The sequence below is a fragment of the Carcharodon carcharias genome, chromosome 13, assembly GCF_017639515.1.
Source record: "Carcharodon carcharias isolate sCarCar2 chromosome 13, sCarCar2.pri, whole genome shotgun sequence".
Classification (NCBI taxonomy): Eukaryota; Metazoa; Chordata; class Chondrichthyes; order Lamniformes; family Lamnidae; genus Carcharodon; species Carcharodon carcharias.
In genome coordinates this window covers 119,088,220-119,103,060 of record NC_054479.1, presented here as the reverse complement: position 1 = coordinate 119,103,060, position 14,841 = coordinate 119,088,220, and the positions used below count along the sequence as shown (strand labels likewise).

The window sequence follows — 14,841 nt, the reverse complement described above, 5'->3', positions numbered from 1 at the left end:
AGTTGTGGAAGGGGGCCGGAGTAGGACTGGAACAAGGAATGTTCCACATACCCCATAAAGAGACAGGCATAGCTGGGGCCCATGCGGGTACCCATAGCCACAGCTTTTATTTGGAGGAAGTGAAAGGAGTTGAAGGAGCTATGAACATATGCTGCCAGTCTGCAATGTGGGCCATGGCACGTGATAAAAATTAACACACCTCTCTGCAGTCTCTCCTCATTATGTAATGCTGATGGGATAGGATCTTTCTAGATCAGGACAGACAATTGTCAGAAAAATCTTCATCTTTACCATAAGCTTTCCCATCTTCCACCAAGTTTGGACAGTAGAGGAAACCATGTAAGAGGTCCATTTAAAATGTGAGAATCACAGGCTTTTCACTTGGGCAAATTCCTCTTATTGAGAATTTAGCATATGTGGAAAACATTATGGTCACTTTTTGGTACTGCAAGATCAGATTATTCATTTGTTTTAACCAAAAGGAAAATGTCACAGTTTTTGTATTTTACACAGATTCTAGATGTATATCCACAAGGACATGTACTGGGGACATACATTAGGATGCAGTGCTTAAACTCTGCTGTACATTTGATTGGTAACGTAATGTATCACGAGCCAAATGTGCCCACGTAATCAACCTCAACTTCAATGTGTGACAGAAATAAATGTAAATTTTAACAATAAGGTCACATTTTGTTTCAATGATACCCACAATGGGGCCCCACCACACACTATTTCCTTCCCACCGACTCCATTCCTCTCCCTGGCAACTGTCTGAGGCTGAACCAACTGTTCACAGCGTTGTTGCCATATTGGACCCCGAAGTGAGCTTCCAACCACATATCCAAGCCATCACCCAAGACCACTTATGACCAAATCCCTGTAACATTGTCACATTCTGCCCTCTCTCAGCTCATCTGTTGCTGAACCCTCATCCTTGTCTCCGTTACCTCTAGACCTGACAATTCCAATGCACTTCTTCCACTCCTTCCGGGAGGCCGGCCTCCCACAGTCTATCCTCACTTGCACATGTCCTCACACCAATTCCCATTCATCTATCATTTCTGTGATTATTGGCCTACATTGACTTCCGGTTAAACAACGCTTTGTTTGATTTTAAAATTCTCATTCTTTTTTTTAAGTCCCTCCATGGCCTGCCCCTCCCTATATTTGTCACTGCCTCAGCTCACAACATGCAAGATACCTACGCTCCTCTAACTATGTCCTCTTGAGAATCCCTGATTTTAATTGCTCCATCACTGGCAGCCGAGCTTTCAGCTGCCAAGGTCCTAAGCTCTGGAATTCCCTCCCAAAACCGCTCCATATCTCTTCTTCCTGCTTTAAGATGTTCCCTAAAATCTACCTCTGACCAAATTTGAATCATCTGCCATGATATCTGTGTCAAATTTTGTTTTATAATCTTGCTTTGAAGCACCTTGGAATATTTTATTGTGTTAAAAGATACTATATAAACGCCAGTTGTTGCATTGGAGGGAACTATCCTGATGGTTAATTGACCTAAAACAAGTGTTACCAAACACCTGTACTCTTAGTCCTCTGTCCATCACAGCTTACCTGGAATAGCCTGGAACATCAAAAATTTCAAATCAAAACTTTAGTTATTTGACTGGAAATTTTCACCACAGGGTTTCCAGGGTGAGGAATTTGGCAATCCAGGAGAGCCTCAGAGTAGAGTCACTGTTCCGCCGGATCAATAGGGGTCAGCTGAGGTGGTTTGGGCATCTGATAAAGGATGCCATCTGGTAGGCTCCCGCTGGAGCTGTAGCAGGCACAGCCCACTGGGCGGAGACCTCAAGGCCAGCCCAGGACGTGCTAAAGGGATTACATCTCTCGGTTGGCCTGGGAATACCTGGGAATCCCCCAAGGAGGAACTGGAATTTGTGGCCAAGGAAAGGGAAGTCTGGTCGGCCCTGCTCAAATTTACTGCCACCGCGTCCCTTAACAGGAAAAGAGGTGTGAAAATGGATGTACGGAGTTCAAATTCAACCTGCAAATTCCCCATTAGGTTACTCAGTTAAAAGGTGCAGTTGTGACTTCTTTATTGCATCTTGTTATGCAAGGTTTTAGAAGATGTTTATATTTTGGACTCCCTCTTTTAATTTAAGGTAAAACAGAATGCCCTGGAAGATAGTGTGAAGTTGTTTTGGACTCTGTCTAGCAACAGACCAGTGATGGCAGCCAAGGGGATAAGGAGCCAAGGTTAAGAATTACTGAAACCCTTTGCCAAATTTCACAGCTGAACATAAAGAGAGGCAGCTGTTCTTGCTTTGCGTTATAGACTTTCAGGCAGTCTGATTTTGAAAAACCCTGGACATAGAGACAAACAGAAAGAGGAAAGTAGTATCTATTGTGAGAAGGGAAAAAGCTGCTTTCACTTAGTCACCAGGCTGAATACTGGGCAATGAGAGAATCCTGCAGAGATTTAAGGACACTGGAAGATTCGCCCTGGTAAGACATGGAGAAGGAGCAGGCCTTACTCCTGGAAACTGGTTTGGGAATTCTCAGAAGACTGACGGCAAGGGCTTTTGATGGTTACTGGATGTTACAACTCAGCTAAACGGGGAGAAGCGAACCTACTGGAAGCTGGGAGTGAACTTGGACAGTTTCCTGTTAAGACTGCAATTCTGCAGAGAAAGCATTCTAAAATATAAATACAGCTTGGGGTTATAGATTGTGTTAAGACATGAATAAGGGTTATCTTTTCTGTAATTTAGAGTAATAGTTGTCCACCAAGTAATGTTTAGTCATGTTGGTTTTTGTTAGTTTGTTACAATAAGCAATTCCTTTAAGTTGGTCACTGGGCATTCAAATCCTCTTTTTATATAAAAGTTACCGGTCTTTATGGGGATCGTAGCAATCTCACCTTCATGAGTTAGCAGATTTACAATTCCCAGCTGGCTGATGTAAATATCCAGGTCACCCTGTTGTGTGGAAGCTGTTAGACTACCATCTGAGGAATCTACAAATAAACAATCAAACACTTTAGCTGTTGGCATTTTATTTGTATGTAGCAATTCCTTAGAAAATAAACTATATGCTGAACTGGGCTTGTATCAGAGGTTCTTCTGTTATTCAAACTTCCTGGTACCTTTAGTAGAATTTAGCTGGAGCTCTTCAATGCTTAAACAGCACATCGTCTCAGGGAGAGGAAGTGAAAAAATAAAGCACTGGAGTGAAAATCAGCAAGACGATGTATTGAGCTCTGCAAAATGCCTCATGCTCAGTAAACTGATGGCTGCAAAAGGGCCTAACTTGCAGACTATTCATACACCCCAATATAAGAAAACAGTATGAAGACAGGTAAGGAAGAAAGATAATTTGTTTTGGCAGAGAATTCATTTTCCATGAGGCTGGGTCATGCCCACTAGAAAATTTAGATTTTTGACATTGTTTAGTGAATTTTCCAGTATTTTGAATTTACAATAATTTAAAAAGGCAAGTATATGAAAACTAGAGGATAGTTGCAAACATAAAATACATTTTTCTTTTATTTTATTCACTCTCCCATTAGCTGAAGGCAATCAACTGTTAGAAGTTTAATAAATTTTCTTTATTTAATAAAATAAAAAAGGACTAATTTGAACCCCACGTGATTTATAGGGGGCCACACACAGCAAGTAACACTCCTTTCAGATTTGGCCCCTCCTCACCCCATCAATTGGTGATGTATTGAGTACTTCTAAGGGGATCCGATGGCATGCTCCTGCTGAAAATTGTTGTATTTTTACAGAAAATAATCCATTTTGGTTAGCTGTGAAATAATTAATTTTTACAGTTCAGAATTTGGTGAAAAATGTAAGCGGTATTTGGAAACCAAATAACTAATTAGATCACCATTTCCCCAGACATGATTAACTTCCACATGACTACACGCCAGACACAATCCTGTTAGGTACTGCAACCTGTGCAGCTCTTCGCAGTTGATTGCCAATAAGGACTAGGACAGGCTTGTCCAATGTACACTGGCACACAAGATGCAGCCCGTGAAGCTCCTCTATGAAGTCCCTGGAGCTGGTTTACAAACTGCCAGTCAAACATGCAAGTTTGAAAGGAGATTCTGCATGGAGGAGGGCGGGCGGCCGAGGGAGGGCGGTGAGGGAGTGTGGGAGGGGTAAGGTTAGAACGAGAGTGTGAAGAGAGAGAGTGTGTGTGTGTGTGTGTGTGTGTGTGTGTGTGTGTGTGTGCGTGTGTGAGAGAGTGTGTACGTGTGTGAGAGAGGGTATGTGCGAGTGAGTGTGCGTGAACGTATGAAAGAGAGAGAGCGAGAGAGAAACCGAGAGAGAGTGTGTGTGTGTATGTATGTGTGTATATGTGTGTATGTATGTGTGTGTGTGTGTGTGTGTGTGTGTGTGTGTGTGTGTGTGTGTGTGTGTGTGTATGTGTGTTAGAGAGCGAGAGCGTGTTTGCAAGGGCAGTGTGTATACATAAGTCTGGCTTATTCCCAGTATCAGGGTTCTCATTCACCCTCACCCACAAACACCATTATGTGCTCTTGCAGTGGGTAAGGGTGAGTGAGTGAGGGTGAGTACACATACACTATCACACACTCATCTTTATTTATTACTCATTATTTTTGTGGTGAGCAAGTTGTTTCTTTTCATACCTCAGCTTTTTTTTTGAAATTCATGTTTAATGTTGTGCTAATTTCTGTAATTTGCTCATTGGCCTCCTGTGAGAGAAAAAATTTTGAAATGTGGCCTACCTTGCGAAAAGGTTGGACAAGCCTGAACTAGGAGGATTGTTTATCTTATGCTCAAGCTGGCATGACCCTCTCTTCAATTAAATTTGGCATTCTTTTTTCACGGTTTTTTATTCAAGCCAATAGTTTTTGTTCACCCACCAACTCATTCAGGAAATTTTCCCTCTTTTTAACATTGTCCTAGATGATACATTTATTCCATCTTCCCCATTTGGGGTTACACACTCTGCAGTCATGCCACATCCAGTCATGAATGCTGGTGGACAATTAAACAACTCACTGGAGAAGGAGCCTCCACAAATATTCCCATCCTCAATGATGGGGCAGGCCACCACAGCAGTGCAAAAGATTTGGCTGAAGCATTTGCACAATCTTCAGCCAGAAGTGCCGAGTGGATGATCCATTTTGGCCTCCTCCGGAGATCCCCAGAATCACAGATGCCAGTGTTCAGCCAATATGATTTACTCCACATGATATCAAGAAATGGCTGAAGGCCCTAGGTATTGTAAAAGCTATGGGCCCTGACAATATTCCGGCAATGGTACTGAAGACTTGTGCTCCAGAACTTGCTGTGCCTCTAACCAAGCTGTGCCAGTACAGCTATAACATGCATCTACCCAGCAATGTGGAAAATTGCCCAGGTATGTCCTGTACACAAAAAGCAGGACAAATGCAACACAGCCAATTATCTCACCATCAGTTTACTCTCGATCATCAGTAAAGTGATGGAAGGGGTCAACAACAATGCTATAAAGCAGCATTGTTCAGTTTGGGTTCCACCAGGACCCCTCAGCTCCTGATCTCAATACGGCCTTGGTTCAAACATGAACAAAAGAGCTGAACTCCAGAGGTGAGGCAAGAGCAACTGTCCTTGACATCAAACTCTCCGCTGGTTGGAGTCATACTTAGCACAAAGGAAGATGGTTGTGATCATTGGAGTTCAATCATCTCAGTCCCAGAATATCACTGCAAGAGTTCTTTGGGATGGTGTCCTAGGCCCAATCATCTTCAGCTGCTTCATCAATGACCTTCCTTCCATCAAACAGTCAGAAGTGAGGATGTTTGCTGATGATTGCATAATGTTTAGCACCATTCATGACTCCTCAGATACTGAAGCAATCCATTTGTAAATACAGCACGACCTGGATAATATCCAGGCTTGAGCTGACAAGTGGCAAGTAACATTCGTACCACACAAGTGTCAGGCAATGACCAACTCCAACAAGAGAGAAACTAACCGTTGCCCGTTGTCAGTATCATCATTGAATCCCCCACTAATCAACATCCTGGGGGGGGTACCACTGAACTGGACTAGCCATATAAATACTGTGGCTACAAGAGCAGGTCAGAAGCTAGGAATACTATGCCGAGTAACTCACCTCCTGACTCTCCAAAGTCTGTCCACCATCTACAAGGCAGGTCAGGAATGTGATGGAATATGATGGAATATGATGGAACTTGCCTGAATGAGTGCAGCTCCAACAACACTCAAGAAGCTTGAAACCACCCAGGACAAAGCAGCCCACTTGATTGGCACCCTATCCACAAACATTCACTCCCTCCACCACCGACACACAGTGGCAGCAGTGTGTATCATCTACAAGGTGCGCTGCAGGAACTCACCAAGGCTCCTTAGGCAGCACCTTCCAAACCTATGATTGCTGTCATCTAGAAGGACAAGGACAGTAGAACATGGCACCGCATGGAAGTTCCCCTCTAAGCCACTGACCATCCCGACTTGGAAATATATTGCGTTCTTTCACTGTCACTGGGTTAAAATCCTGGAATGCCCTGCCTAACAGCACTGTGGATGTACCTTTTACACCACATGGACTGCAGCGGTTCAAGGAGGGAGCTCACCACCTCCTTCTCAAGGGCAAATATGGATGGGCAATATATTCTGGCCTAGCCAGCGACACCCACATCCCTTTGAGCGAATAAGAAAAAACACTCTTCTCCCTCCCTCTACTACTCCAGTGCAATCTAACATCCCTTTCTGCATAAACCCCTTAGTTTGAGTCAGCACTTTCCTCCATTCTCTCATCAGCTTTTAATGTAGTTTTTTTTTGCCTTAGGTATAACAGCTGTAGTCAGAGTCTCACCAAATCTATCAGTTGGGAGTCGGCCCACTAATGGATGGATAGGATAAAACAGGCCGTGATAGTGAAATGGCAGAAATATTAAATCGCGTTGCTTCAGAATTTACCAGGGTTCAGGTGAACATAAAAAATGGAAGATGAGATTAGAAATGAAATACACACATTTTAAATAAAAAATGAGAAATATTAAATAAAGATGAAAGATAATACCCCTGGCCCAGGTAGATTTTATCTGTGCATTTTTGAAGAATCTAGAGATGAGATAGCAGGTAGGCCAAAACACATATTTAATAATTTGTTTAAAACAAACCGCAGTTCCAGAAGCCTGGCAGATAACAACATTATACCTATATTTAGGAAAGTAGATAAAACCTGTCCACCACTGAGTTCTTCCTAGAGATGTCCCCAGTCTGTCTATAAGTGAACACAAGAACCTAGACTTAGGAGGAGTCGGCCATTTAGCCCTTCAAGGTTGTTCTGCCATTCATTAAGATCACAGCTGATTTGGTTGTGGTCTCAACTCCACTTTCCTGTCTGCCCCAAATCCTTGATTCCTTTTCTATCAAAAATCTATCTAACTCACCCTGAATAAATTTACTGGTCCAGCCTCCACTGCTTTCTGGGGAAGAGAATTCCACAGGCTAACCACACTCAAAGAAAGAATTTCTCCTCATCTCTATCTTATTCTCGTCTCCCCACAAGGGGAAAGAGCGTCACGGTATCTACCCTATCACATCCCCTCAGGATCTTGAATGTTTCAATAAGTATTCAAACTGGCTGTCACTGCCAAGTGGATAGCCTCTGCTGTTGACGACCCCCTCTGGCAAGATCACCCAGAGGCAGGAACACATTGCCCTCATTTCCAAATTTGCTCCTGGTCCTGCTTTCAAACCTGCCTCAGCAGGACCGAGAAGATTCCGCCCAATGTTTCCACTTGTGGGGCAGAGCTGAACTAGAGGCTATAAATAGAAGAAAGTCACCAAAAAATTAAACAGGGAATTGAAAAGAAACATCTTTACCAAGTGAGCGAAGAGAATGTGAAACTTGCTACTACAGAGAGTGACTGAATTGATAGCATAGATGCATTTAGAGGGAATCTGCATATGAGGGAAAGAGGATAGATGGCTATTGTTCACAGATTTAGATGAGGAAGGATAACAGGAGGCTTGAATCAAGTATAAAACACTGGCATGGACTGGTTGGGCCAAATGGGCCATCCCTGTGTTTTTCTGTGAATTGCCATGTAAAATCCTGAAGCCAATAATTATATCTAACATCCCTATTGAGCTCCAAATAATAATGCCAAAATTTAGCAGGTCTGACAGCTTCTGGCAAAAAGTCATCAAGCTGAAATGTTAACTGTTTCTTCCTCCACAATTAGTGCCTAGCCTAATTAGTATTTATTTTTATTTCAGATTTCTAGCACCTGCAGTATTTTGATTCTGTATTAATGCCAACATGTATTTTGTCTTGGCCTGCCATAGCCTGTACATTTTATGACCTTTTATTTATTTTCCAGCTCTGTGCTTATTACACTTGTTCATCCTACCTTCCAACTCCAGTGCATTTTCCACCTGCTCCCTCCAGTCTACAATCTCAATGGTGGTCTTCAGCAGCCTCAGCCCAAATCTGTAGATCTCCCACACTAAACTTCGTCGCCTAGGCACTTCTTTCTTTGCCTGCCTTCATAAGTTATCTCAAAAACCCTTTATCCCCAACCACACTTTCAGTCTTTTGATCTTTTCAATTTTTCCTATATTATTACTTCTTGGCATCCATTGCTCCTTCATGCAGAACCTTTTAGCATTTTAACATGTTCACAGTATTGTACAAATGTAAACAAAAAGAAAAATAGTGATTTTTTTTGAAATCTGAAACAAAAATCAGGAATTCCTAGGAATATCGGAGTCAATATTTCAGGTATAACCCTTCATCAGATTCCTTCTGTTTACATTTGCTGACCTGTTGTTGAATTTCATCATTTGCTGTTTTAGTTTTATATGAATATAAGTTGTTATTATTGCTGAGAAATGAACTCTCACTAACAAGAATATTACTCGTCTACTGAATGCAGTTGATCATAACTGAACAAAATCTAGTATCATCTCCTGATGCTTAAAAACATTCAGCAGCAAAAATGTTGACTCCTGTTGTGCTTAAACAACAAGCAGAGCAGCTGGAATTACTCAGTCTCAAAACTAAGGCCAATATTTGTAATAGATCTCCTGCAGCCTTAGAATGATTCAGTTAATAATGCCAAAATGCATTCTGCCTTGGCCTGGCCAATCTTGCATGCTGCTACCATCTTTTCCTTAGTGCCTTGCTTCTCTACCCTTATAACAGATCTCCTTCCAGCCCTTCTTAGAAAAAAAAGAATGGCTAGCAGAGAAAATCAGTTTGCAAACTACAGAAACACTGCTGAGTTTGTGATTTTTAGCAATGGGAGAGCAATGGCAGATTAACTAAAATTCACATCATCCAATGATTGGTTAAATTGGTGCGGTCCGTTTAGTTTAATTCCAGTGGTGTGGAGTGGCATTAATGCCAGTAAAGTTACCTTTACCAGCCAATATGCAATTTTTTGCTCTGTGATAACTGCAGGAGGAAATTACCAACAACCAGAATAATGGCACAATCTTAAATTTCTAAAATTGAATTATTTTCATTTTAACTTAAAGTGCATAATTACTTCCACAGTGAAATACTACTAAGGTTTTATAGACCTGCTGCTATGGAAGAATACAACTTGTTTCTTTGACCTTTTTAATTAACAAAATAAGCCAAATAAAATTGTTTTATGGCCAACTATGCATCACTTATTTTAATAGACTGAGCTAAATGTTTGAGTTTGACTTTTGCAAATAAATATTGTTTGGCTAGATAAAAAAAATCCTTGTGATTCTAGAGCATGAGTAAATAATATAAATTATAAGGGATAGCATATACCTTTTTCTGAGACTTTGTAGCGGTTTAATACAACCGAGTGGCTTGCTAGACTATTTCAGATCATTTCATTCAAGAGTCAACCACATTTCTGTGGGTCTGGAATCACACACAGGTCAGACCAGGTAAGGGTGGCAGGTTTCCTTCTCCCAGATGGGTTTTTTTCAACAAGCGACAATGGTTTCATGGTCATCATTAAACTTATAATTCCAGATTTTATTGGATTTAAATTCCACCATCTGCCTAGGCGGGATTTGAACCTGGGTTCCCTGAACATTACCCTGGGTCAATACCGCTATGCCATCGCATATACCTAAATATGGCATATATAGCATATACCTAAAGTATCTAACCATGATGACAGCAATACATGCTTTATTTGAAAAGAAAAAATTAAATTTGTAGAGACCACCACAGTCAAAAGACACATTTTCTCTCAAGGAAATGTTTTTGGACAATGAGAGTAATTTATGAATAGTAAAAAGTATTTCAAACAAACAAAATGGAGGAATCCACAAAATATTAAGAATTATTCAATTGGGCAAAATCTAATTATGGTACTTGCTTTTTACTTCCACATTTTTAAACAAAGAATCCAGTTTTTAAAAAATTAATTCTCATATTTTTTGGATCCTTAGTCCAGGCCCCTGGATTATCAGTCCAGTAACAACTATTATTATACTATATCTGTTCCTTGAAAATATAATCGCCATTCTGGCTTTATCAAAGTCCTGGAATTCCCTACTTAACATTGCTGTGGGAGCTCCAATCTCCACAAGGCTTATAGCAATTTCAGGGCAACTAGGGTTAGACAATGAATGTCATCTTAGTAGCATTCTTCAAATCCTAACAGAACAAAAAATGCCACTGTGACTACAGGCAGTCATTTTAGCATCTGCAGCAAGCTTAATCTGAATGTGGTGATATCCATTGCAGAACCCCATATCTATCTATGCGTCTTGGACAGTATCCTACAACACTTTGCCCAATCCCACCGTAAATACCACCACCAAACTCTTAATAGCAATGTGAAAATCTAACTCATTGTCGTGCATTTATGCATATTGCTTGATCTCATGGCTAATCAATGTAAAATCTATAAGGAGTACTGAAGATGGATAGGTGCTGGGGCCTCAACTCTTTACAATTTATATAAATGATTTGTATGAATGGACCAATGGTAGTATGGTTGTTAAATTTGCTGATGACACAAGATAGACATAAAAGTAAGTTGTGAGAGGAAATAGAGAGGCTACAAAAGGATATGGATAAGTTAGTGAGTGGGCAAAGATCTGGCAGACGGAGTATAATGTAGGAAAATAGGAGGTTGCCCATTTTGATAGGAAAAATAAAAGTGAGACATATTATTTAAACAGTGAGAGATTGCTTTGAGATGCAGAGGGATCTGGGTGTCCTAGTGCATGAATCGCAAAAGGTTAGTATGCAGGTGCAGCAAGAAATCTGGAGTACTGTGTACAGTATTGGTCTTATTTAAGGAAAGATGTAAATGCATTAGCAGTTCAGAGAAGGTTTACTAGATTAATACCTGGAATAGGTAGGTTCTTTTGTGAGGAAAGCTGGACAGGCTAGCCTTGTATCTGCTGGAGTTTAGAAGGGTAAGAGGCAACTTGATTGAAACATGTAAGATCCTGAGGGAACTTGACAGGGTGAATTATGGGAAGGGTGTTTCCTCTTGTGGGAGAATCTAGAACTCGGAGTCACTGTTTCAAAATAAAGGGTCGCCCATTTAGGACAGCGATGAAGAAAAATTTCTTCTGAGGGTTGAGACACTTTGGAATTCTCTTCCTCAAAAGGTAATTGAGGCAGGGTTCTTGAATATCTTTAAGGCAGAGGTAGATAGATTCTTGAAAAGCAAGAGGGTGAAAGGTTATTGGGTGTAGGCAGGAACATGAGGTTAAAATCAGATCAGCCATAATCTTATTGAATGGCAGAGCTGGCTCGAAGGGGCCGAGTGGCCTACTTCTGCTCCTAACCCGTATGATTGTATGTAGTGTAATGCTTTATTTTGTAAGATCATACAAGAACCTAGTGTAATGCTATTTGAATTTTATTTTCAATATGTAGCTAATTAGATTGGTATCCAGCACAGCCCAACAAACGATAGACCCAAACCACTGAACTAAAAGTCATTGCCCAAGTTGGAACTCAACACATTTATAAATAAGACCCAGGGCACCATAAAATTAGACATCCCAAGTTTCAACCTGCATTAGAAGTTCAGCCAACATAATGAATCAATAACAATGTCAAGTTTTACCATCATAATACAGTAAAGCAGTTCCAAACTTTAAAGATGTTTAGAAATTACAACGGATATTTGTGAAACAGTACTTTGGAAATTTGATGGGTACATTTGTGTGATCAAGAAAATAATCTACTGTAGTGACTCCCTCCATTTTGTGTATACTTATGCAACACAATAACCATGGTGCAAGAATGCCCATGCAGTTTTTTCCAAACAATAAAGCTTTTATCCTTTTGATTTGTTAAAATGGGAATTTATTCTCCCTCTGCTATTTTAATGTGATGCACCACAATGCACATCATACAATTCCCACCACCTCTCAGACGAATGCCAATCTTCCTTCACTGCGAGCAAAAAGTGCCTCATAAGTTATTTTCCTTTTACAGAACATTAACAATATAGGAAGCATACAATTTTGCTTATAAATGAGTTATTGTTTCTCTTTAAAATAGATCCATGCAAATATTTTCAGTAGCAAGTGTCACTAGGAGCCACTAATAGGAGTCTGTCTTTTTTGCCTGAGCATCTAACTTGCCCCCAACATCTCAGAGAACTGATGGCTGCAGTAAATGTTCCCTCTAACTCAATCATAATTAATTAAAGTTATGGTGGAATTCTCATATAAACTGGAACTAACATGAGCAAAGTGAGATGGTCTCTTACCTACTGTAACAGCACCTGCATCAGTTTGAATCGTAACATTTCCTGCATATGGAACAATACAAAAAATTGTAATAGAAGGTCTTATGAAGGAAAAAATATTATGACAAACTTATTTATATCTTAGTAGTAGCATGAGAATTTTGATTAGTAAAACATAAAATGTGCTAACTTGGCTCTATCCCTTAGAAACTCACAACAGAATAGAAATATAGAAACTCTACTACATAGATTAACAATGCAACAACAGAGGAGTTTGCCTTCTGAGTACCTATTTTATTTTCAATCTTTTTATATTAGTAGCTAGAAAAAGAGATAATCTTACAAGAAAGCGGCACTTCAAATAACTGATTCAAGAAACAGATGTGATTTGTAGTTGAGAGGTTGCAGATTTCTAGTCTAATGTCTAAATATTGATTGATAACTATTAAAATATATTTGTAAAGTTATAAAGAACTTCCTGCTGGTAATCATTATAGAAAATTTGTTCCATATTGGGGCAATACTAAAACTAATTTTCCCATTGAAAACTTAAAAATAAACTATATCTACAAAAAGAAACACATGGTTTCTTCATGTGTAACAGCTATGAGTACTAATCGAGAGAAAAATGAACACATGGCAAAAAATTGGTAGACAGCACGTACTTCATGCTGCCTCCTCATTTGAATAATTTCAACATACAACCCAGTATGTCCTAGCCAGCTGGCTGCATGTTCAAGAGGAGCCTAATAATGTGCAAGGCTGTCAGGAGTTCCTAGTCAAGGTTAGGGAGCAGAGTTTTGTTAGGGGAATATCGTATCTTACTAACTTAATAGAATTTTTTTGAGGAAGTAGCAAGGGGGATTCATGAGGGCAGTGTAGTGGAAGTTGCCTACATGGATTTTAATAATGTATTTGACAATAGTCAAATACAGTAATGTATGGCAAACTAGTCAGAAAAGTGAGATAGCATGGGATACAGAAGAAGCTGGTGAGTTGGATCTAAAATTGGTTCAGTGACAGGAAACAAAGGATAATGGCCGATGGATGTTTTTGCGAGTGCAAAGCAGTTTCCAGTGGTGTTCCACAGAGCTCAGTGTTGGGACCCTTGCTGTTTGTTGTGTATGTGGGAGGCATGATAGGCAAATTTGCAGATGACACAAAAATTAGCCATGTATTTGATAGTGAAGAGGTTAGCTGTTGTCTCCTGAATGGTTTGGTTGAGTGGGCAGAAAAGTGGCAAATGGAATTCAATCCAGGGAAGTGTCAGGTAATGCATTTGGGGAGGGCAAACAGAGCAAAGGAATACTCAATAAATGGGAGGATATTGAGAGGGGTTGAGGAAGTAAGACACCTTGGAGTACATGTCCTCAAGTCCCTGAAGGTAGCAGGACAGGTGGATTTGGTGGTGAAGAAAGGATATGGAATACTTTCCTTTATTGGACGAAGTAGTGAATACAAAAGCAGGAATGCTGGAACTGTATAAAACGCTGGTTAGGCCGAGCTGGAATTGTGTACACAGTTCTGGTCACCACGTTACAGGAAAGAAATAATTGCTCATGAAAGAATACAGAAGAGATTTACAAGAATGTTGCCAGGGCTTGAAAATTGCAGCTATGAAGATTGGATAGGCTAGGGTTGTTTTCCTTAGAAGAGAGCAGGTTGTGGGGTGACCTAATTGAGGTGTACAAAATAATGAGGGTCCTTGATAGGGTAGGCAGAAAAGACCTGTTTCCCATAGCTGGGGAGTCAATTACCAGGGGTCATAGATTTAAGGTAATTGGTAGAAGGATTAGAGGGGACACAAGGAAAAACCTTTCGCCCAGAGGGTGGGGATGTCTGGAATTCACTGCCTAAGTTGGTGGTTGAGGCTGAAAAGGTACCTGGATATGCACCTGGAGTGCTGTAATCTGCAAGGCTACGGACTAGGTGCTGGTAAATGGGATTAAAAATCAGCGGCTAGCTTCTTTTTTCTTTTTATGGCTGGTGCAGACACAATGTACTGAATGGCCTCTTTCTACACCGTAGCTTTTCTATGGTTCTAGTTTCCATCTCTTAAAGTCAATCTGCTCCTCTGAAAGGGAAGCTGCATGGAATAACAGGAGGCTGTACTGATTATCAGTGCTGCAACCGTAAGCAAGTGGAACAGTTCATGGACTTGGTGCTGGAAA

At 40.5% G+C, this 14,841-nt stretch overlaps 1 protein-coding gene across 6 annotated transcripts in view; it reads right to left on the bottom strand.

Annotated features, from left to right (window-relative positions):
• Positions 1 to 14,841, bottom strand: part of fam185a (family with sequence similarity 185 member A) — an 88,819-nt gene that overhangs the window by 15,742 nt on the left and 58,236 nt on the right. For 4 of the 6 annotated variants that reach the window (XM_041202531.1, XM_041202532.1, XM_041202536.1 and 1 more), the window contains 2 exons: positions 12,692 to 12,733; positions 2,885 to 2,980 (listed from right to left, as the gene is read on the bottom strand). In XM_041202531.1, the coding sequence (XP_041058465.1) occupies positions 2,885 to 2,980; positions 12,692 to 12,733 (138 nt within the window). The remainder of the gene's footprint in view (positions 1 to 2,884; positions 2,981 to 12,691; positions 12,734 to 14,841) is intronic. The other 2 variants (XM_041202534.1, XM_041202535.1) reach the window with 1 other exon arrangement.